The 24,081-nt window shown below is 54.0% G+C and overlaps 1 protein-coding gene across 1 annotated transcript in view; it reads left to right on the top strand.

Annotated features, from left to right (window-relative positions):
- CDH23 (cadherin related 23) overlaps positions 1-24,081 on the top strand; it is a 183,007-nt gene that overhangs the window by 109,315 nt on the left and 49,611 nt on the right. The window contains exons 14-24 of the mRNA XM_058421437.1: positions 13,130-13,194; positions 13,716-13,953; positions 14,500-14,605; positions 14,688-14,815; positions 17,786-17,858; positions 18,110-18,226; positions 18,547-18,659; positions 20,751-20,858; positions 22,033-22,222; positions 23,014-23,159; positions 23,491-23,710. Of these exons, the coding sequence (XP_058277420.1) occupies positions 13,130-13,194; positions 13,716-13,953; positions 14,500-14,605; positions 14,688-14,815; positions 17,786-17,858; positions 18,110-18,226; positions 18,547-18,659; positions 20,751-20,858; positions 22,033-22,222; positions 23,014-23,159; positions 23,491-23,710 (1,504 nt within the window). The remainder of the gene's footprint in view (positions 1-13,129; positions 13,195-13,715; positions 13,954-14,499; positions 14,606-14,687; positions 14,816-17,785; positions 17,859-18,109; positions 18,227-18,546; positions 18,660-20,750; positions 20,859-22,032; positions 22,223-23,013; positions 23,160-23,490; positions 23,711-24,081) is intronic.

The following is a 24,081-nucleotide window of genomic DNA, read 5'->3' as shown; positions in this document are numbered from 1 at the left end:
CAAATAAGTGTAGGTTCGGAGAGACAATGGGGTTCAGGGTGCTAAGGATAAATCAGGTGGCTTGTGGGGTCAAGAACATTGATGAACAGGGATGAACAGGGGTGTGCGTGGGCTGAGTGAGTGGTTGCTGAAGGGTGGCAGGAGGCTTCATGCCAGCTGCTGCTGGAGATGGCCAGGCACAGCTGGCAGGACAGAGCAGTGCCTGCAGCACCTTCCTGGCAGGGAGACGAGCAGTTAAAACCCCCGTAGCTGAAGCAAGGGAAGCCCAGTGTTGTGGGGAAGGAGGACAAGTTGCTCCCATCAGCCCAAAAGCCCCCGGGCTCTTTGCCCATTCCCAGCAAGTTCATCCTGGCTGTCCCACCTTGGCTGTGGCTGATGGGCCGTGTGTAGGCGAGGGGAAAGGCTCTCCTCAACGCCACCCTCTCCAGGCTGCCCTCAGCGTGGCCAGCTGAAAGGGAAAGGCAAAAGGAAAGAGCAAGTAGACTTCATTTGCGGTGACAAATGGCCATTTGTTTCTACAGCATTTCAGCTCCTAACGTTGGTGACAGCAGAGAAACATTGCCTGTTACACGTATAAATCAACTGTAAAACAACCCCGAGTGCAGGCAGCCAGCAGGGACCCAGAGCTGCTGCCTGCTCCCTGCCTCTTTCCCTTTTTGCCAAGGGATGAGTGGGCTCGGATCTGTGGATTCCCAGTCAAACCTCAGCCGCTTCCCTGGCACGGCGCAGCCTTGTCCACCCTCTAAGATTTTGTTTGCTCTCTGCTTAGCGTTCCCTCCATCTCCCTGTCCATTTATCCATCTGTTTAATTCTGTCCCTAAAAGGCATTTCTTGTTTATACTCAGGTGGTCATTTGCTTGCACAAGAGCATCTGGAGAGTCTAGGCTCCATTGGAAAACAGCTCCTGCCCTGTACAGGGAGCCCACAATGTGCCCAAGGGAAGCCTTCTCTCCTGCCTCCATGCTCTTGGAGCATGAGGACAAGTTGAGAGAGCTGGGAAAGGGGCTCAGCCTGGAGAAAAGGAGCCTCAGGGGGTCCTGCACAACTCCCTGACAGCAGGATGCAGCCAGGTGGGGTTGGGCTCTATTCCCAGTTAACCAGTTAGAGGACAAGAGGATACAGCCTCAAGTTGTGCCAAGGGAGGTTTACATTGGATATTAGGAAAAGTTTCTTCAGTGAAAAGGGTGGTCAGGCGTTGGAACAGGCTGCCCAGGGCATTGGTGGAGTCACCATCCTTGGGAGTGTTCAAAAACCCCATAAATGTGGTTGTGGGTGCATGGTGAGCTTGGCAGTGCTGGGTTCATGGTTGGACTCAATGACCTCGGAGGCCATTTCCAGCCTCAGTGATTCCATGATTGTTTACGCATGCGATAAACCTCTTAGGCCAGAGATTCCAGTTTTGCAGAGACCAGTGTGAAGGGCTCCTTACTCCAGCCAAAGCTTCTGGGTCACATAAATCGTGGCTGTTTGCAGTTACATGGCCATTGCACGTCCGTGACGACTGAAGGACAAGCAGCCTGTCCAGGCTCTGCAGTTGTTAGAGGCCTCTCTCAATGGAAACTTTGTTTTTGCCCCTGCCCCAGACTCTGCTGTGCCAGGAAAAGGCAGGCTGGAAAGGCTTGGAGGTCCCACACAGCAGCAAACACCTTCTGTGAAGCAGGAGCAAAGCTGGGAGGTGAGCAGAGCTCATCCTGAAGAGATGGGCCAGTTCTGCCCCAGCTACCAGCAGATATTGAAATACTATTTTTTTTTCTGAAACAACTGGCCATGAAGCCTTTTAATAACATAACAGAAAAGGTCAGAGAAAGAATTTCACACTTCTTGAGCAAGCAGGCAGCCAGTATAACTTCATGCCTTCCAGGAACGAGGCAGTGAGAACATACACTGCACCCTGAATTGACTGGGGCTCTGACAACCCTGCCAGGTCCTGCCTGCCTGGTGGCCAGTGGCTCGGGATGGGTGCTGGCTTTCCCAGTAGGAGCAGGCTGGGAGGATGGACCCCGGAGAGGTGTGGTGAGGTGTGGTGCCTGCTCTGGCTCGGGACAGAGGATGTGGGGCTCTGGGATAGGAAGCTCTGGGGAAGGACCATGCTGAGGCCATGATCAGAGTTATAGAATGCTTTAGGTTGGTAGGGACCTTGAAGGTCACCTAATTCCAACTCCACTGCTGTGGGCAGGGGCATCTGCTAATCCTTAGGTCCTTGAGTCCAGAGGCAGGAGAAGCCTGTTACCCACCATCCTGCTCCAGGCTGCCTCCTTGCTCGCAGCTGGGAGTGGTGCCGCTGCTCCACAAGCCCTCCTTCAGCACCTCAGCTGGGACAGGAGAAGAAAGGGAGATCTGAGGGCTCCGTGCCCAGGGGAGGGGGCTGATGCTGCGCTGGCTTCAGACATCGTTGCCCAGGTCCCTGCTCCTTCCTCTCCCAGGCGTGGAGGGTTTGGAAGCAGTCCCCTGTGCTCGTTCTGGTGAGGCTCCCCCAAGGAGCTCTTCTGCGACCTGGCCAGGGGAAGAGCAGGAGGGGGCTTTCAGCTGGAAAGTTTTTTTGGGTGGAAGAAGCTACATAAACATGGCCTTGCTTCTGAGGTCACCAAGACCCAGCCCAGCGTCCAGGGAGCTCCCTCCAACAGGGAGAGGAGGGGGCAGTTCAGCCCGGCATCCCCTCCTGTTCCCTGGTGGTGCCTGGCTGGGAAGCTCCGGGAAGGTGCGAGCCCGTGTTCGCACCGAGCCCGTGGCGTCTCGGGGTCCTGCCTCACTGCAGGGCTGCAGGGTGTGACAGCAGAGAGCACAGTGCCCCTCCAAACCCGCCTTCAGACACTGCTGCTTTGCCAGCAGCTGCCAGGGGCCTCCACAAGCTGTGCTCCCCTTGCCGATGTGTTTGCTAGACCTGGAGAATGGGGAAGGGGCCTAAGACGACCCAGCAGGAGGCGGGAATTAAGGGGCGGGAGATCTCCTTAAGCTCCTCGTTCTCTACAGATCTGCACAGCAAAGTCCTCCTGAAAAGCTCCGATAACCAAAATCATTAAAGCCCAAACAAGCCAAGAGTAACTTGTTTTTAACACAACAATGCATTTGATTTGCCTTGAAGTGTCTGGAGAAAAATGGTTCTCCAGGGAAGTGTGGAAAGTAATCCTAGCTCCGTGATCCCTCCTCTCCGCTTTATTTGCCCCGGTCTGGCTTGGCTGCACAGGCTGGGATCAGTGGCCGTGGGCTCCATCAGCTGGCTGGCAGGCAGCAGCGAGCTGGGGGGATGCTGCCAGTCCTCATCTGCTATCTCACCCTGGAAAACGGCTGGGATGGAGACAGGGAGGCATGGAGGGGCTTGCAGGGAACAAATCGCCCGCTTGATCTCCTTCAAGCCCCTCACAAGCATCTCCCGGCAGGCATTAGCCCCTGCTGTTCCTGATCCTTTCCTGCCAGCTCCCCCTGACTCCAGCCGGGTCAGGCATGGATCAGATAGAGGAGTCATGCTTTGGAAACCACATCGGCACCTCTCGGGGATGGTTTGTGTAGCTATTTGTCCCAAGTTCTTGCTGAGTCAATGACTTCCTTCTCTGTGGGATATCCTCCTCCCAAATCCCTGTGAGGTGACGTGCTCTGCCTTGTCCTGGTATCCTCCTTGCCCTGAAACACCTCTGGCTGGGGTGGGGCTGGGTTTCTCCTGATGACAACCACCCTCAAGGAGTCTGAAATGGATGTGGAGACTTTTCAGAGCTTTAAATACACAGACACACACAAAATACTTTTGGGCAAGCTGCTGGTGGGCATTCCAGAGTTATCTTTTGGAGACCCTCAGAGACAGTGGAGCATCTCCAGCAGACCTCAGATTATACACTGCGGTGCCCGATTCAGCCAGCAGGCATCGATTTCAGCACGGGAATGATTCTCTGTATCTTGTGATATGTGGCCAGGCAGGTAAAAAAAGCACTGCGTGCCCTCGGGGTTTGATAACCTGAATCTCTAAGGCAGTCTTGTGTGTAAAATCCCCACTACTTTCCCTGGTTTTTAATGAAACCTGGATTAAAATTTTCAGATTATTTGACGGAGGATGTGAGGAGATGGTGTCCCTGCCTTTCTGGCAAATACATTAGCCTGTGTGTCCTTATGTATGTGTGTGCATTCGATATATTTGTACACATACGGGTCCACGCTCCTGGCAGTCTCTTTCTCCTGCCCTCCATGGGTTCTCCCTCCCTGAACGTCATCCCCAGCACATCCATTCACCTGGATTCTCATCTTCCCCCTCCCTGCCGCTGCACTTCCTCGGGAGAAGCCTTGTTAGTAAGAACCTAATGAAGTAAATGTGCTAATTAACCTTCCATTACTCTCCTCATTAAATCAACCTTTAATTTGGCTGGCAAAGTTCCTCTCCTTTACCACCCAGCTGTCAGTTTTCTTCTGCTGCTTCGATCTCTCTTTGGCCTCATGTCGGGGATGGGAAAATCAATCCTGGCCTGATTTTCTTTCCCCTTCCTTCCAGCCAGCTGTAAACGCCAGTCAACAAGAAAGTAATAATGTACTTTTCCCACACTGGCAAGGAGAGTTGCAGACATCAATAAACAGCTCTTTAGGATGCAAATCACCTTCCCAATCAGCCATCAGCCTTTGAGTTTGGCAGGGAATGCCATGGTCTGTGGGCTCCCGCATCCCATCGCGCTGCTTTGCAGCCATCCCAGAGCAACTGTGGGATGCCCAGAGAGTTGCATCCCTCTGGGTTTGTCCCACTCCAGGCCCTGATGTGAGTGGAATGGGGCTTTGCAAGCCTTTGGGGGTTCTTCTGGCTCCCTTCAGTACTGGCCCCACCCTGCATCCCGGCCTCCCTTTGGCCACGGGCGCTCTGTATCCCCAGACATCTTGTTGGCTGTTGTTTCTTGGTGATCTCCGAAGCTTTTCCTTCCCCTTTTTCTTGGAGACCAAATGAATACAGAGGGGCAGAAGCAGTTGGAGATCAAGGGCAGTAGCAGAGGCTGCAGCTCTGAGGTGCTGGTGGGTGAGGGGCTCGCCCTGAGCTGAGTTTCTCTCTCACGTGGTGATGGTGACTTGTGGATCAGCCTCCGGGGAAATCCCACACTGCTCCTGATTTTGGAAAGGTTGCATGGAATAAGGACGCAGCCGTTGAAGGCAGGGAGTGTGGTGGGGAAATACCTTGCAAATCAATGGATGGATAAGAAGGCATCTAGAGTCTCTTCCATGGGGAATCAGTGTGGGATAAACCATCCCCTGTCGCTTCCCAGGTGGCACCTGGGTTGCTCTCGCAGCATTGGGACCAGAGCCTGGTGCAGCCCATCATCCCATGGTGGTCGGCAGGAATGCCACCATGAGGACAGCACAGGGCTTCTCAACCTTTCTCAACTGACTGACCCTCTACATGTTGCTCAGGGGGTTGAGTTTGTGTCCTGCTCTGCAGGGAGTCTGCCACACCTGCGTTAGGAGTAACTTGCACCTCCTCTGCCTTTTTGTGTGGGTTGTGGAAGTACAGGATGGGGAAGCACTGGGAGGACTCCCAGGCCAGCCTCCTCTTTTCCTTCCGCTTTATGTGAATGGAAGATCTCTTGGAATGTCCTTGCTGCAGAGGAGGAATGGACAGGGTGGTGGTAACTGAGGACTGCCAGCCAAATGTCGTGGGGCAACCTGGGTGTTGCTGAGTCTCAGACATGCAGAGGGGATCCAAGAACGCAGGAGGGCATTCAGAGGGCACTGGTGGGAATATGAAAGCATGGCCCAGCAGCAGCTCGTGGAGGCTGGAGAGCTCTCAGCTGGACGTTTCTGATGTCCTCCAAGCCTGGGCTTGTCCCTCCTTCCAGCCCTTCTCCCCACCCGTGGCCCACACAGCTCTCCCTCCCCGTCAGCATCTTAATTGATCTTGTTGTTCTTAGTCCCCCCCTCCCCAGTGCTCCATATCCAGCTGTGCTTAAACAGAACAAAATCTCTTCCAATTTCCCAGCCGCTTAAAAGAAAATTGAATCCTTTATCTGCAAGAGGAGAGGAAAACTGCAAACACACGAAACAGTAAAGAGTTAAATAATCAAAGCAGATGATTCCAAATTGCCTGGAAAGTTAAACATGAATGGCTTGGCTTCTTCCTGTGTGCTCCTTGGGTTTTTACAAGTATAAAAATATGCTTGCGCTCCTTGTTCCCACTAAATATTCTTATCAAGTCAGCACCGTAAATAAAGGGAAGGGGAGGAGGGAGTTACCAGGCGTGATTGACAGATCTGAAGTCCTCGTCTTTCTGTCAGGGCCCAGTGCTCTTTGGCTGTGTTTATCTCTTTAATCTAAATATCAATCCATGAGACTGAAATGGGGTGGAATAGGAATCATGACAGCCCGAGCACTGAGGAGAGAGAGGGAGAGACACTTATTGCAGCTTGTGCAGCCGTTCCCTGTCCTGATGGAGCTGTCAGGAAAAATGCACAGCAAGAGCACAGAGGTGGGAAAACAAAACAAAATCACAGCCGGGCCCCTTCCCCCTGCCCAACCAGAAAAAAAAAAAAAAAAAAAAAAAAAAAAAGAGAGAGAGAGAAAAAGCCCCAACAGTTCAGCCCATGAGAGGGAAAAGAAAATCAGGGGGCAAATGCAGCCCTGCTCCTGTCCAAATTGCATCCTGCAAAGCACAAGCCAGGCAGCAGGATCCCCCCCATGCCTTCCCCTCTTCCCAGCAGGAGATGGGGTTGGGTGGTTTTCCTTTGCTGCTGGCTTTGCCTGGTGATTTGGGATGTGGCTGGGAGTTCAAGGGTGAATTTTTCCCAAGGTGGTGCTCTTTGCAATGTGAACACCCTGGCCTCACACCTCCTTCTCAGCAGTCTCTTTAGGGCCATCACTGTCTTCACCTTGATACATCCTCTCCCAGACTCCTCATTCTTTTACACCTGTAGTGTTCCTGTAGAGCCAACACTCCTGGGATTTGAATCTGTTTTCAAATCTGCCCTCAGCTCCCACGTCTCTCCCAAAGCATCCAAGGCTGTGTTTCCTCGAGCAAAAGTCTTCTGTGGGAATCAGCACAGCATCCAGGGGGTGAGTGATGCTGTGACACAGACAGTGTCACCCCTGGACAGATGACCTTGTGCTGCTGACACGCTGAGGTTGGTGTGTGAAGAGGAGGGTCATTTACCTGAACTGGGTGTTTTGGAGCCATTAAATGTGCAAATCAGTTGGGTTTTGCCATTCCCTTTCTCCAGGCTGGGATGCAACATGTTCATGTCCATCTCCACCTCTTCAGCCCATCCTTCCTCTGTTGTTTTTATCCCCTGTCTCCTGCTGGGGCTCTCACCTGGGTGAGGTGCAGCTGCAGATGGTGGGTGGCATGACCAGCTTCCCAGAGCTCTTGCAAACACTTTAGTGATTGTTGAGAATTTATATTTCTTCCACCAGACTTTGACCTTAATTTCTTCCATTTTGCTGGGCTGTAAAATTTGTTAGAGACCCAACAGCGAAGTGATTGAGACATCAAGCCGGGCAGTTGTGGGGTTATTTAATTGCTGAGTTGTGCCACTTGCCATTTAGGTGGACAGCAAGAGAATATGAAACGATGTGGTTCATGAGTGGGCACCCAGCTCCAGTAAAACCCGTGGGCATTTAAACGGGTCTTGGTGTCACCGGTGAAAACCCACGCTGGAAAAGCCCATTTGTCTCCCTTGCGGGCCATCTTCAGTCAGGTGGTGCTTTAAAGCCCTGTCTCCAGCCTTTCCAGCAGCCTGGCTGCAGTACATCCCTGCCCGCTAAATCACGGCTGCCCAGGCAAGTGTTAACCTTGCCTGTGTGGAGCTGATGTTGCAGGGGCTGCTGTTATAAAATACAATCAAGAAGGCTCTTGTTTTCCCTGGTGGCTGGCACGAGAGGTGGGGAAAAGCTCTGCCGTTCCCAGGGGGGTTGATTGACTATTTTTCCCCCCTAGCCAGGTTCAGTGCAGCCCTCTGGGGTCATTAGCGCCGATTGAGCTGCCTGGCTCTGGGCAGGGTTTGGAGCTGCTGGGGAGGTGGTGGTAGCCCGGCATTGCCTTGATTCCCCACTCCCTCTTTCCCGGCTAATCACTGGAGCCACCGGGCTCCAGGGCCGGCCAGCCCGGCTCTGCTCGCGCCTGATTGCCGCCTCCCGCCAGGCAGCCTCCCTCTAAAAGCCTGGGAGAGAGCACGGCCGGGCCAGGCAATGCTGACAAAAGAGCTGTTTTCCGACTGAAGTCATTCCGTAATAACTTTAAGCAGGTTTTCCGCTGGTTTTCCATTCGGCTTTCGCAGCCCAGTGATTGCATCTCATGGATGCCCTTGGCCCTTCGCATTTGTCTCCTCCAAATCACAGATCAAATCCCAGTCCCAGTGGCTACCAGCAGCTAGCTGTTATTCCCCTGGGACCTGAGGTTGCCTGGAGGAAGGGATGTTTGGATGGTTGCCCACTTAAAACATGCAGGTTTTGGTGGCTCCAAAAATCAGTAGGAGGCCAGGGCACGGTTCCCCACCCTAGAATTCCTGTACCACAGTCTGAGCGGCCCGCGGCTGCCCAGTCAGCCCCAAGCAGCAGCTACATCATCCTCACTTTCCTAGAAAACCGAAAGAAAACTAGGAAGCAGATGGGAATCCTCCTTCTGTTTGTTTTCCCGAGCCACAGGCATCTTGCTGGAGCAAGCCAGGGGAGCAGGCAGGGACAAGGCTCTGCCCGGTCACTCCAGTAGCCTGACAGCTTTTTGACGTCCTGTAATTGCTTTCCTGCCACAGCTCTTTTAAGCAGAGAGCTCCTGGCCAAAGCAATTTGTTGCCCATCAATTTTTATTTCCTGCTCTGTGCATGTGAGGGAGGGAAAACAAAGGGGGCGAAGGAGAACAAACAGAGCTGGGACCTGCTCTGGCAGCACCGTGCTGAGGGAAAGGTGGGAAGAGTTCGGCTCTTCAGCCAGGCAGGACATGCCAGCCCTGATCGTCATTCCAAGGTGCTCTGCTCACCCCTGCAACCAACTTCCAGCTGCTCATCCCTGTCTGACAGTCTGGGGGGAGGACTGCCATCCCAGGGGCTCCGTGGGGGATCTGAGCCACCTCGAAGGGCTCTTCTTGGTTCTTTAAGCCCGTGCCGACTCCTGCTGCCGTGCTCCCTGAAGCTGCTGTGAGTGGAGTTAATCTCCGGCAGTTTAAGGAGTCGTTGAGTGGGTCTGGCGGATGATGAATGTCTAAACCATTACCCGGTGAAGCTCCATGGAGCTGTTTAAAACTGAATTCTCCCATGTAAATTTCTGCTCCATCAATCCTGATGACATGTCAAACATTGCTATTGTTTCCCGAACAAATTGGATGACATGCCCGTTCCTGCAGATTTGCCCAGGAGAGCAGAACTGCTCGCCAGCTCCCCGCTTTTGTCTCCAGCTCTGCTGGCCTGGCCTGCGGGCAGGGAAGGCTGGATGTGATGGCCCTTGGTGGGACAAAAGGACACATCCCAAATATTTGTGTTTGGGGGAAGCAGATGGACAGAGAGCCAGGCCGTGGGTATTTTTGTGTGATTCGTGTGCTGCGTGCCCACACCATGCTGCAGCTCAGTTAATCCTTTGGGTTATCCAGGCTTCCTCTTCTTGCCGCTCTCCCAGAGTTTAGCTGCACAAAAGTGGGATTTTTTTAGAAATGGTCTGCGCTGGTGACAGCTCATAAAAGTACAGATGTGGACCCACGTTTCCATCCTGCCCTTTTGCAGGCTCCACTGGGCAAATCCCGCTTTAATATTCCAGGCAGGAGAGGAGAGCTGTAAAAGCCATTTGATTGCTTCTCCAGGTGGAACCCCGAGAAACTTCCAGCCAGATGCCTTTCCTCCCCGGGCTGCGGGAATGGATGCTTGCACGCTGGGGGGGAAAATGAGTCAGTGATTGGGAAATGCCACAGGAAAACAGCTGGCGCCCTGGGATTGCTGACAGCTCGGTGGGATGTGGGGTGTTCTGCAGGCGTGCACTCTCTCGGAGCCCTCGGCATCGCTCTGCGGAGGGAGTGTGTGTTGTGTTGCCTCCCCAGGGGCTTGACCATCTGAGCATCCTTTTTACCCTTAGAGGGGAAAAAGCTTGGTAATGCAGAAACAGGTGAAGATCTCAAATTAAATACGCTGAGCGTGCGTGGTTTGGCTTTTTTTTAGCATGTTCCCTGTCATGCTCAACTAACCTGCTCCATTGCCCAGCATTATCTCTCCATGATGTTCGGTTGCCAGCAAAGCCATCCAGCTGGCCTCACCTTCCACCTCCCCGGTGTAAATCAGGGACATTAATTAGCCCGGCTGGCGAGGTGGTGGATGGGGCAGAGTCAGGCTGCCCGTCCTCCTGGCTCCTCGGGAGAGGAGCTTTTTGCCTCGCTGGCACTTTTGATGTCATCACAGCTTGTGCTCCAACCACCCTCTTGCTCCGCTCTCCCCAGGGCTCCCATTCCCTCCTCACTAACCTTCTTTTAACCTTCCTCCTTCCCTATCTTCTTCTTTTTTCCTCGTCAGAAGAAAATTACACTTTCCCAGTGTTGTCTGTCACCGCAATAAGCACTTACGAGTGCAATTGTATGGGGCCAAATGAAGGGAATTAGTTTTGCCTGTGCTTTCTGGTACTGTCAGACCCCCTGTAAATCATTATCTCATCACCAGCCCATCCAGGTGCATGGAAAATGCTTTTCTGGGCTCTGCTCTCACACCAGCCACTTAGGAATTAATGGAACCGAGGGATTCGCAGCAGTTGTGGGCACAGAAGTCACGGATAGGAAAAATCCTGGATGGAGGTTGAGAGCTGGCAGTCCTCGAAGCGCTCAAGGATTCTGGGGAGAGAGGACCCAAAAAAGGGGCTGGTGGCAGGTGTTAGGATGGAGGATTCACCCCAGAATGAGTTGGCTGAAGGATGCTGGTGTGGGTTGACCCCTCTTGTCCCCAGGATGTTTCCATATGGAAGAGTTGCCAGGCTCTGCCTGGGGTGGAGCACCTCCATGGATGTCCTCTGTGGGGGAAGATGGACCCTAGAGGGACTTGTCCCCCAGGAGCATGTGCTGCTCGCTCTCTGGGCATCTCTCCAGGCAGACTTCTGCAGATTTGTTCCATTTTACTGAACACAATTCCAATGGCCGCGGAAAGGAAATTGCATCGCAGCAGTGGAGGGGAAAACCGGCAAAACCAGTAGGTCTGGAAGGCTGGATCCACCAGAGCACCCTCTGTCTGGCGTCCAGCAGCCAAAGTTCAGAAATGGTTTTCTGAACCGGGAAACAGGTTCGCTTCTCAGCCTGGGAAGATGTTTGGGGAGAAAAGCTTAAATGATCCTGTCTGGTTTTCATGCCTTTTGCTCTCCGTCACCCCGTGGAGTGGCAGGGGAGCAGCACACCGGGGTACAGCTGTGCTCAAGCTCCTACTCTGCTGTCAAGGGTAATCAAGGCCATCGATAAATCAGGAAGGTTTCAGGAACAGGCTGTGTTCCATGCCACTCCTAAAATACAGCTTTTTCCTGGTATCTGGACATAAAATGTGTCTTTGACCCTGCTTCTTCACAGATCTGTTCGTCTCTAAGTAATCCAGACAGGACTCAGTTTAGAAAATATATTGGGGGAGAAAAAGGATGTTTTGGGGATTGCATTCCGCTTTCCTCACCTAAAAATAAAATTTTCTGCTCCTTTTTCCTGCCGCCACTCATGCATATTTTATATGTTCATTAGAGCAAAGACTTTAAAACACAAATAAATCTCGCTTTGCTCATCCAGAGCTGACACAGTGAGTTGTGAACACCTTTCCCAGAAGGTGCTGGTCGTTTAGCTGAGACCAGCCTGCTCCTGCTCTGGCAGCTGCCAGTGGAGTCGGTGCATCCTGCAGCATCCCGAGGCACTCCATCCATGGGAATGCAGCAGATTGCACCCCGGAAGGGCTGTCCTTGTGGAAAGCAACACCAAAATCACTATTCCTTGATTTTCCAGGTCTGCATTTTAACCTGGGGGGCCGTTCTGAAGTGTGATAGGTTTTTATTCCTCCACTCTTGTGGAGGAATAAACACCAGGCACCCATGAAAGACGCTCACTCACCCTCCGCTGCTACAGCTGGGCAGAGGAGAGGAAAAAAAATAATAACAAAACGTTCATGAGTTGAGATAAGGACTGGGAGAAAACTCTCCAAGGGCAGGTACAAAGTGAGTTTATTACTACCAAAATCAGAGGAGGATAAAGAGAAGTAAAATAAGCCCTAAAAAACCACCTTTTCTTCCCCCCAGCCCCTGCCTCCTTCCCACTGACAGAGCAGGGGACAGGGTGTGGGGGTTTTGGTCAGTTCATCACCCAAGGTTTTCTCCTGTTTGGATCAGGGAGAGGAGTCCTTCCCCTGTGAGACCATGGGGTCCTTCCCACAGGAGACAGTTCTCCATGAACTTCTCGAGTGGGTCCAAATCTCATGAGCAGCCATCCTCCCATACCTGCTGCAACGTGAGTCCCTCCCACAGGCACACAGTCCTCCCAAAACCGCTGTGGTGTGGGTCACTCTTCCACGGGGTGCAGCCCTCCAAGGACAGGCTGCTCCAGCCTGGGAGCAGGGCCCTTCCCTCCTCCAGGTCTTCCACTGGGTCACAGCCTCCTCCAGTTGCTTTTCTTCTTAAATCTGTTTTCACAGAGGCTGATTACCATCATTTCTAATTGACCCAGCGTCTGCCTGACCCATTGTCCATCTTCAGAGCCATCAGGGACTGGCTCTGCTGGACACGGTGGAAGCTCCCAGCAGCTTCTCACAGAAGCCACCTCTGTGGCCCCCTGCTACCAAAAACTAGGCCGTGCAAACCCCACACAGCTCTGGAATGCACAGGGAAGGATACGAGCTGTGGCTGAGGAGTCCCAGCTTTCTGCCTTCACGGGGACAGGAAGGGTGTCCCTCAGGAATTACCCACGGAGACTTTTATTTCAGGCGTGCTCCCCAGGTTAGCTTGGTGTGTCAGGGAAAGCCAGTAGGTGTAACGTTTCCCACTGCTAAGGGTTTCAGGGGCGGTGCTGAGGGATGTTCTTGGAGGGCTGTTAGCTAGAGCAGGCTGGGAGTCAGGGATGAGCAGGGCAGTGCAAACAGCCCCTGTCCTGCCGCTCTTGAGGGATAAAGGGCAGCACACCAGGTCTGCAGTGGTGTGTTCAATGCAACGTTTCCATAAATACCTTTGTTTATTAACTAAATTTTATGTTTTCCAGGCAACTGACAATGATGTGGGCACGTATGGGAAAGTCAGTTATTTCTTCAGCGACGACCCTGACCGGTAAGGTGCCTGACTGGCAGGAGTTCGATCCTCCAGAGTCCTCTTCTAGGCTCACTAGGCAGTCTCAGGGCGATTAAAGGCAGGTTATGTCCTGCCTGTGAGATCCCCTAGGATCCCCTGCCTTTGCTGTCTCCCACAGCCGTGGGTTCAGCGCACGCCTGATGCTCAGCACTTTTAATTGCTTTGCTAAGTTGGGACCTCCAGGCACCGGCATTGCTTGAGGCCAGTAAATGGTTTTGTAGTGAGTTTTCAGCCCTGGAGCAACACCTGTGGTGGAAGGTTGGGGAGCAGGCATGGACTGCCCAGCAGAACAGATCTGGGGGCCTCTGCCCCCATTTTCTCTGCCTGTGGAGCAGCGCTGAGGGTTTCTCACTGCTCCGCTATGCAGAGCTCTTGAAGGTGCTCTGTCACCTAATATCCCGCAGAAAAAAGTCGTGAACTTCACACTGTCAGGCCGTTGCCTCTCCGTCTCCAGTGTGTGGTCAGCGAGGCTTTTTCTCCTTCCTTTGCTGTCCCCTCAGTTTCTCCCTGGACAAGGACACAGGTGTGATCATCCTGACCGCTCGGCTGGACTTCGAGACCACGCAGCGCTACACGCTGACCGTCATCGCCCGGGATGGCGGCGGGGAGGAGACGGCGGGGCGCGTCAGGATCAACGTCCTTGACGTCAACGACAACGTCCCCACCTTCCAGAAGGAAGCCTACCTGGGGGCCCTGCGGGAGAACGAGCCCTCCGTCACCCAGGTGGTCCGGCTCCGGGTGAGGCGCTGCAGGGGCTCCGCCGCTTGGGATGTGCAGCAGGGAGACAGGAGTGGGATAAGAACCGCAGGATGGTTTGGATTGCAAGGGACCTTAGAGCTCAGACGGTTCTAACGCCCTGCCGTGTCCAGGAACATCTCCCACTATCCCACGTTGCTCCAAGCCCCGTTCAGCCTGGTCTTGAACACTTCCAGGGATGGGGCAGCCACAGCTTTTCTAGGCAACATGTGCCAAGGCCTCCCCACCCTCAGAGGGAAGGATTTCTTCCTAATACCTAACCTAAACCTCCCTCTGTCAGTTTAAAATGATCAGTGTTTGTGATGGGTTTAACAAACTCTTCCCAAGCAGGTCCCAATGACCGGTTTCCTTCTTGCACGAGAGGAGCAGGCGAGAGGAGGCTGGTTTGCAGATCTCCTGCGGGCCTCTGCTGGGCACAGCTCCCTCCATCCCTTTTCCGGTCTCCTTGGGCCCAGCCTGCACCTCCCATCCCCTCAGCTCTCCCTGGCACATCTCCCATGCCATGTATTCCTTCTGCTCACACCCTAGGCGTCTGATGAGGACTCCCCTCCAAACAACCAGATCTCCTACAGCATCGTGCAGGCGTCAGCCTTCCGCGACTACTTCGACATCACGGTGTCAGAAGGGTACGGAGGTAGGTGCTGGTCCTGGCGCCACAGGCCTCCCCTGGACGTGCCCACGTCTGCTCCCCTGACCCCCGCTGTGCTCCCTTCCAGTGATCAGCGTCAACCACCCCCTGGACTACGAGCAGGTGGCCAACGGGGTCATCTACCTGACGGTGATGGCCAAGGACGCCGGCAACCCGCCGCTCAACAGCACCGTCCCGGTCACCATCGAGGTGTTTGTAAGTACACCGCCTGGCATTCCTCTTTGCTTTCCCTGCAGTTGCTCCATAGCAGTGCCGTTAATTCATCAGTGACCCAGCAAGACTGTCCCACCCCGTGGATGTGTGTGGGTGGATTCCTATTGCACGTGTCTCGTGTATGTGTCATACGTGTCCTCATCCCTCACAGGGTGAGGAGCAGAGCAGGACCGGTGTGGAAATCCCTCTGGAGGAGGGGTTTCTGCTGGGAAATGCAAAACTTCACAGCGTTCCTCGGGAAGATCAGATCAGCGTGTCACTTTGAGGCACGTTGTGGTTTGAGGATGTCTGCAGGGAGGTGTCAGTGATGGAGACAGTTTGGTTGATAACGTGTCAGTCTCGCAGCTGTGGGATCTCTGCCAGGCTGGCAGCAGCGTCAGTCTGGGAAGGTGAAGGAGATAAGGCCAACGATGCTGTAAGACGGGAGTGAAGTCCCATGAGCCTGTCTCTCCTTCAGATCCCTCACCGTGCTCGAGAGAGGGGGAGCAAGGCAGTGCCCAGGGAGTTAGTGGTGGTTAAATACATCCTTCCCGCACCGCGCTTTCGGCAGCATAAACACCTCTTTTTCAAGACCACACTTTAGTGGGTCATCTCCCCGGGTTGGAGCTGTATGCTGGCAGGGTTTAAATAGCTGTCACTTTTCCCACTCACAACCAAAGGGAATTTCTCTCAGCTGGAAAAAGAAAAGAAATAAAAGCCAAAAACTAGGAAGAAAATGAGGGGGAAGTGTTTTGTGACGGCACTTGAGGAACAAGAGCTGTGAGAAGGCAGAACCAGAGCGAGTGTGGAGGGAGGTGATTTTTTTTCATCCTTTGGTTGTTGGTTTTTAATAAAGAAGTCAAACTCGCCTTGTAGATTTCCCATTAGGGGACAATACGCTTTTGTAGAGGGAGTCGCCGAGTCAGAACTAATAGCGCGCGCCGCGCCAGGATCCCAGGAAATAGCACCGCTAATAAGTTTCTGCCTCACTCCCTGCCACTGACGCCCTGCTCAGAGCCATGAGCCAGTGACTCACGGCCTGCCTGTGCCTGGAGGAGAGGGGCTGTGGGCTAAGCGTGGGTGTCTGCCGCTCTCAGCATCCTTGGATAGCACATCCGTGATAGGACAAGGGGGAGCAGCTCCAAACTGGAGGAGAGGGGCCGTCTAGGTTGGATATTGGGAAGAAGTTCTTCCCTGTGAGGGTGGTGAGGCCCTGGCACAGGGTTCCCAGAGAAGCTGTGGCTGCCCCTGGATCCCTGGAAGCATCCAAGGCCAGGCTGGACAGGGCTTGGAGCAGCCTGGGATAGTGGAAGGTGTCCCTGCCCACGGCAGGGGGTGGGAACTGTCTGAGCTTCAAAGTCCCTTCCAACACAGTCCGTTCGAAGATTCTGTGATACAATGGCTGTCTGAGGGTGAAGCTGTAGGGAGGAAGGCTGAGGGTCAGGAGAACATGGAAGCTGGTTTTAGCTGGATAACATTTTGTGTGGCAGTGGAAGAGTGCCGGGTTCTGTCTGGCATCGCTGCAGGTGCCTTGGGGAGCTCCTGTGGCTGAGGAGGGAAATGTCCTTCTCGAGTATTAGGCAGGTGCAGGCCAGCTCTGGCCAGATGGAGAGCCAGCCAGAAGCAAACCCTGCCTCCCTGGGACCAGGCTTGCCAGGCCGTGGCCTTGCTGAGCACGGCCTGATGATCTCAGGAACATTAATGACACGACGCAGCATCTGCTCTGGCTCGTGTCCGCCCAGCTGGAGCCCCAGCTCAGCCCCATCCAGCTGCCTGTGGATGCGCGCTCAGCCTCTCCGATGCCTTTAACCTGCCCAGGCCTCCTGGGTTTGCCCTGGGTGAGCCCCACCGATCCCTGGGAGGAGGAAGAGGGATGGTGAGGATGTCGCCGGGACAGGCAACAAGTTCCTCATTACCCTCAGAGGAGGCATCAGGAAAGCTGAGTGGCTCAAAGGCTGATTGAAGACCACCTGCTTACAGAAACTAAAACAGGGGCTGGCAATTTAATTGCAGCATGATGGGCATCGTTGGCACGTGAAATTGCTTCAAATCTCAAGTTCAGTGGCAGCAGGAGCAGCTCAGCCTGCAGGTCCATCAGTGGTCTCCGGGTAGGAAACGTCTCCAGAGCAGCTCCTGGGAAACAGAGAAGTCCATAACGGTGTTTTAATGTCCTGGCAGCTCCGTCCTTCCCTCCATAGGCAGTTGTTTAATTTAAGGCAGATTCTTAACCGTGTTTAAACAGCGTTTAAAGCCCCCTGGAGGAGCTTTAAACCCGTCCAAAATCTGTTTTGAGGGGTGTTGCAGGCGACTGCTCCTGCCTGGTTTCTCCAGGGTGGCCATAATCACTGGCAGAGACAGGCTTGGAGGGAGCACGTGGGGATGGAAACCAGCTTCCCCCCCGGAAAGCGCTATGGCTGCCCTCCGTGCAAACACCCACAACATTCCTCCTCTGGAAGGAAGGCATCCAAAGCTCAGCAGCTCCCCTGGCCAGTCCGATTTGCCTCACGACCTTGTGGCCAGGACAATCTGGAACAGTAAGCCACCCCTGTACTGCTCAGGGAGGGACAATCAGGTGTGTGTACGATGCTTCCTGTGGTGCCTGAGGCTTCCCAGGCTTGTGGCAGAGTCAGGAGCAGCTCAGGAGACGCTCCTCTCTCAGTGGTGGTGGTTCCTCAGCCCCGTGCTGGGTGATGAGGTGATGGGGTAGGCGGTAACATCGCCAGGGCAGGGCTCAGCAGAGTCACTGGCAGTCATCTCAGCTCAGCTCAGCTGCCCCCACAGTGAAACCCTGCGCTCAGCCCCCAGTGCCTCCCCCCAGTGCCTCCCCCGGGGCCGCCTTCCCCTCGCTGGCACCGTAACCTGGTCACTCCTTGGGGTGCAGTTGCCCGGGAGCATCCCCGTACCAGATTTTTGCAGCTACTTGCCCATTTTGCCTTGTTCCCAACCAGCCTCTCGACCTTCTCTTTGCTTCAGGATGAAAATGACAATCCCCCCACGTTCAGCAAGCCCTCCTACGTGATAGCCGTCATGGAGGACATCATGGCAGGTACGGGGCGCACTCCTGCTCCTTCTCTGGGCTCCCAGGAGGGCCCTGGGTATTTTACAGCCAGAACGGGATGGGCGATGCCTTTTGGGGGGGAACAGCCTGCTGGAGTCTCATAGCTGTGGGGCCTGGGGGTTTGGCCGCTCTGTGCGTGTGCAGGAGAAGGGACCCCTTGGCTGGGTGACCTGCAGGAGCAGTGTGGGGGTGCAGCGCAGTTCTGGCTCATCCCTGTCCTCATTTCTGCCTCCCCCAAGGGGCCACAGTGCTGTTTCTCAATGCCACAGACATGGACCGGTCCAGGGAGTACGGGCAGGAGTCAATCATCTACTCCCTGGAAGGCTCCTCGCATTTTCGGATCAATGCTCGCTCAGGTGAGCCTCCGGACGTGCTCTGCGCTTTTCCTTTCGGCTCCCTCTTTTGCCCCCGCCCTTCCCTCCTCTCCCCCAGTCAGCCTGCTTAGAAGTCCCACAATTTAAGGGGTTCACCAGATTTCAGACACCACCCCTTGCTCAGTCCCCCTGAGAGCTTCAGCAGGGGCATCCATGGAAACTCAGCTCCTCGCCCCAGGAAAGGCTTGGCTGTGAGGGTTCCTGTTAGTTAAGGAGCTGCCACGGCCCATCCATTTGGATCCAAAAGAAAACCTTGGTTTTAAGTGTTTCTTTTTTAACCTTGTCATTTCCTGTGGCTGCAGGAGAAATCACAACAACATCTTTGCTGGACCGGGAGGCCAAATCCGAGTACATCCTCATTGTCCGGGCGGTGGATGGAGGCGTGGGGCACCATCAGAAGACAGGCATTGCTATGGTGAGGGTGGGGAGAATTCCTATCTCCTTGAGCCAGTGGTGCCCACCTGGGGCCGGGACTGTGGAGAGCTGCAGTGTTTCATTTTCGCTGTGTGAAGAGCACGCAGTGGTTGCTCCCTCTGCGCTACCCTGCCGCTGCCCCCGAAATGACTGTCCAGGTGGTGTAGACCTTGAAGTCAGCTTGCTTTCCTGGAAAACCATTGGCACAGGAGCCACTTGACTTTCCAGAGCCCATGGATGTGGTAATGAGTCCCATTTCCCCTGCAGAGCACTCCCTTTGTTCCTCTCCAGAAGGGGCTTACTTGGAGAGCCTATCGGTACACGTGATTATTCCTTAATCTGTTCACGTGCTGCCCGGGTCAGGGGTTTCCAGCTGGTGAGGCATGCCTGTGCTCCTGGGAAGGCTCTGGTCGAGGTGCAGGTTGAAGCCTTGTGTTTTGCATTGCCCTTTTCAGGCCTCAGGGAAGACTGTTGTTGGCAAAGCCAAAAGGAAATATCAGGAGATCAAAAGCCAAGGGTCCATCCTTGATGGACTTGATGATCCTAAAGATCTTTTCCAACCTTAACTATTCCATGATTCTCTCTCTCACTGCCCATGGCATCACATTTCTTTGGAGATTTCATTCATTTGGATGCTCCTGCTCCTGGGATGCTCGGTTGGGTGGCAGGAGACACGTCCCACACAACACAGGGCGATGCAGAAAAGTCCGTGGTTGTGCAGAGGAGTAGTCCTAAAATAACTGTCCCTCCTGCCGAGGGCCGTCAGGAGGTCTGTGGTAGCAGACTGGAAGCTCCCTATGGAACCTCCCAGAGACATGTGATGGCCTTGGCCGGGCACCAGCTTGGCCTGTGGAACGCTGAGATCTCCTTTGGGGCTCCAGATGGGATTGTGTTCTCCTGATAGCCTTGTTAAAAGGCAAAGCAAGGGGGAGAAAGGTGCCTCCTGGTCCCTAAAAAGTGAAAGAATATTAAAACTCAGTGAGATTAGGGCAGGTGGATAAGTTTGTCTGCCGGGATATGTTCCTGGCACTCAAAATAATAATTTTTGATCGGGAATAAATTCAGGGCCCTTGCAAGGTCCCCGGGTGATGTAAGGCACACGAGCTGCTCAGAGTAGGGGTGGATCGGCAACCTTCCCCAGGGACCACCCTGGTGCCTCGGCTTTTCCCTGGAGACTGTGTGTCCAGACTGGCCTCTTCTACCACGGGGTGGCACCAGCAGCTCGGCCTGGTGTGACAGCGGGACACGGTGGCGTGGGAGCAGGGAAGATCCCAGGAAAAGCTCCTCTAGGACCTGCTGAGGGACGGTGGCTGCCAGAGGCTCCCCTGGAGCTGCAGCCCTTTCCCTCAGACACCCGTAGAGCCCCACAGGCTGGGGAGAAATGGGTGCTGTGGGGAGGTGAGAGACTCCCAGGCAGCTGGATGCATCCCACGGGCTCGCTGCTGTCACTGGGATGCCATTTGTCACACGGGACATGAAGACAGGTAACACTTCAGGGCACCGTCCTCGCCCCTGCTCTTGTCTTTGCACCTCCCACCCCGTTTACCATACTCTCTCCTGATTTCTCATTTATCCTTGTTTTTTTTTCCTGTTGTTTTTTTACCAGTCACTCAGAGTTTTCCTTCATTTCCTGACACATTCCCACTGCATCCTCCCCCGCTGATTTTCATCCCCCTTCCAGTGAAGGAGCTGCTTGTAGACACACCTTGTGCCCTGTGGTTGTTCTTAATTGTGATAAATACACAGGAGCAAAACCCAGTTTGGCTATGCCAAGGAGCCTTGGCTGCGAAGCTGCAGGACGTTGGTTTTTTGCAGGTTTTCCCTCCCGAGGGTGAACACAGAATCACAAAACCATAGAAAAATTCAGGTCAGGAAAGGTCTCTGAGAGGCTCAGGTCCAGCCATTCCCTCGGGGCTGCCAGGGCCAGCACTAACCCATGGCCCCAGGTGCCACAGCTACACATCTTTTAAATCCCCTGCGGAATGGTGACTCTGCCACTGCCTGAAACGCGTGTTGGGTACGTCCAGGGGACGTTCCACGCCTCGGGAACCTGCACCTCCTACAGCAGCTTTGCTTCCTTGGTCTCCCACAGGTGAATATCACGCTGCTGGACATCAATGACAACTATCCCACCTGGAAGGACGAGCCATACTTCATTAACCTGGTGGAAATGACCCCCCCCAACTCGGACGTCACCACGGTACGTGTGGGGCGAGGTGCTGCTGGTACTGAAGGGTTGGCTGGAGCAGGGGGTCACCTCCAGACGGGTGTCACCTTCTAGCTGTGGCGTCACCCGTGTCGCCTTCGGTCTGGCACCATCTTGCAGAATTCCGTTCGAAAGCTTGCTCCTGAGCCTCCCCGCTGCTGACCATCCCCTGTGTTTCTTCTCCCTGCTGCGATATTTTTTTTTTCCTCTCCAAATCGTGTGGATTTTGCCCAAATCCTCCTTTTCTTAGCCTCAGCTGCGACCTCCTTCAAGGACCTCTCAGAAAGACTTTGATTTACAGCCTTTCAAGTCCCTCTGGCGAAATAAAAGAGAAGGAGAGGGGGAGGCTTCTATTCCATCACGCCGAGAGAAAAATGACGGGAACAAAATGGAAAATAAATGAGGGAAAAGTGAAGAGAATCCACAAAATCATACAAGGAGGAAGGCTGCAAAAAAAAAAAAAAAAATGGGGAAGAAGGGTCTGGCAGTGCTGCCCGAGCCAGAGCACAGTGGTTTCCTCTCCTTCAGCCCTGCTGCTCAGCGCCAGCTTGAAGTCATCTTGCCTTTGACAACCCAATTAGTTGCTGGGAAAATAATTATTTTGTCACTGATCTGATGTAAATTCAGCTGCGGGACAAGCAGCGGGGAGCTGTGGAAGTTATGAGGGCAATGAAATCGGGGTGTTTTTTAATGTAAATGTCTCCTGTAATTAAAAATGTCACAGGGAGAACAATAAAGCACGAAATATCTGGCGTGGAGGAGAACTCCACCAAGAAATTATTCCCAGCATTCCTGATGTGGCAGCACAAGCTCCTCAGCGTGCCTCTTTGTCCCATTTACTTCAGTTTTCCAAAGGATCCTTGTTTTTTAGCTGGTTTTATTCAAGAGGAGGAAAATCCAGTTTGATTGCTTCACATTCGTGTCTTGTTGTGCCATTACCTCCTGTGCTCACAGGCCAGTTTTGGGGAGATTTAACACTGCAGCAGAGGTCTCGAGGGTGCAAAATCCCTGCAAATGTCATGAAAACACAGAGCTGGATGGAGGAAGAACTTCTGGCTGCTGCTGGTTCAGGGAAACCGAGCTCGACAGCAGCAAACCTCGGCGGGGACTCCCCCGGGAGTTAATTCCCAGCACTCTCCCGTAATTCTGTGCTGTTCCCCCCCGGCAGGTGGTGGCTGTTGACCCGGACCTGGGGGAGAACGGCACGGTGGTGTACAGCATCCGGCCTCCCAACAAGTTCTACAGCCTCAACAGCACCACGGGCAAGATCCGCACCTCGGGCGTGCTGCTGGACCGGGAGAATCCCAACGCCCAGGAGGCCCAGCTCATGCGCAGGATCGTGGTGTCCGTCACCGACTGTAAGCTTCCATCCCACACTGGCTGTTGTCGCTGATGAGCTGAACCTTCCCTGGCCCGATTTTGCCTTTTTGACAAAGTCTCTTCCATTTTCTTTTCTCCTGTTTCGAGCAGGAGTGTTTCTGAGGTTAAAAAATGGGAGTAGCTTTAAACCTGCTGCTCAGGCAAACTAGAAACCCTTCAAAACGTGAGCGCAGTCATTCATGTAGCAGCCCTGAGAATGAGCCTGAGAGGCAGGAACTCTCCCTCCCCTCAGCCTTGCTCCATTGGCATCCCAGAAAATCAATTGACCAGGTGAGGGAAACAGAGCTGATGGGTTTTTCTCTGGAAATATTGCAGTAGGGAAACTTTTCTTAGGAAAAAAGGCAGGCGCACAAAGACAATTCTTTCTTTTCAGGACAAAGGGGAACGGTTTTAAACCAAAAGAGGAGAGATTGAGATTAGATGTTGGGAGGAAATGCTTTACTAAGAGGGGGGTGGGACAGGTTGCCCAGAGAAGCTGTGACTGCTCTAAGCCTGGAAGAGTCCCAGGCCACTTTGGACGGGGCTTGGAGCTACCTGGCCTAGTGGAAAGTGTGTAAGATTATCTTACATTATCTGTAAGGTCCTTTCCAATCCAAACGGTTCTAAGATTCCATCTAATAGTCCATCCGTGGCAGATCATCTGTGACAAATCAGGACCATCGCCCCATCCTGCACTGCTGTCTGATAGCGGGTGAGGGCTCCTTTTTAGGGGAAAAGGGTGGAAGCATCTCAAGCGTTAACCTTGAGACCCCATTCCTGGCCCCCGCAGGTGGGAGGCCACCCCTGAGAGCCACCAGCAGTGCCACAGTTTTTGTCAACCTGCTGGACCTGAACGACAATGACCCCACTTTCCAAAACCTGCCCTTTGTTGCTGAGATCGCCGAGGGCCTCCCCGTGGGCTCCTCTGTCTTCCAGGTGAGCGTGTCCCACTGCTGACATTCCTCATGCTGGGAGCTGCTGCCATCGCTGCTGTGGCTTCTGCAAAGAGGGCTAGCGGCGCATCCTCTCCCTTCTCCTCATCCTCTCCATCTCCGCCATCCTCTCCATCCCCTTCTCTTTGCCATCCCCTAGCAGTGGAACAGGGGGGATGCAGAAGGGGCTGTGCATCTTTACTCCGTGGGCTCGCTTCCGGTGGGGAGGATCCTCCAAGGCCGTTTCACCCCTGCATCCTTGGGGCCGAAGCGCTCGGGATTTCTGTTCCACGACCGCCGTGGCTGGGAGATGATCGAGGTGCTCTCCCCACCAGGTCGTGGCCATCGACCTGGACGAGGGCCCCAACGGGCAGGTGTCGTACCGCATGCAGGTGGGGATGCCCCGCATGGATTTCCTCATCAACAGCACCAGCGGGCTGGTCACCTCCACGGCCGTGCTGGACAGGGAGCGGATCCCCGAGTACCTCCTGCGGGTGGTGGCCAGCGACGCCGGCGCGCCCGCCAAGAGCTCCACCAGCACCCTCACTGTCAAAGGTGGGTGACAAGGACACCTCCTTGGAGGAAAAGCAGCTTCTGTAGGAGACACACGGAAAACAGGATCAGGTCTGGCTTTGTGCACAACAGGACACAGGGACGGCTCCTGTCCCCGCAGGCTCCGTGTCTGCTGTCAACGCGCTGCAGAGATGGGGAAAACATGACGTTTCTGGCAGGGCTACCAGATTCTCTCTCTTTTTTTTTTTTTTTCCCTCCATTCCCCCATCCCCAGTGTTGCTTTTTCTTTTGCTTTGGCATGTGATTCCCATCAGCTGCGTGCCTGGACAGCCCACGCAATTCCAGTTCAGAGCTGGAGCCTTATTGCCGTGGCCTGTCTTTAATTTAATGCCTCGCTATTTACTGGCTTCCTC

The sequence above is a fragment of the Hirundo rustica genome, chromosome 8, assembly GCF_015227805.2.
Source record: "Hirundo rustica isolate bHirRus1 chromosome 8, bHirRus1.pri.v3, whole genome shotgun sequence".
NCBI classification, from domain to species: Eukaryota; Metazoa; Chordata; class Aves; order Passeriformes; family Hirundinidae; genus Hirundo; species Hirundo rustica.
The sequence above is the reverse complement of the archived record's forward strand: the minus strand, read 5'-3'. Positions and strand labels throughout refer to the sequence as shown.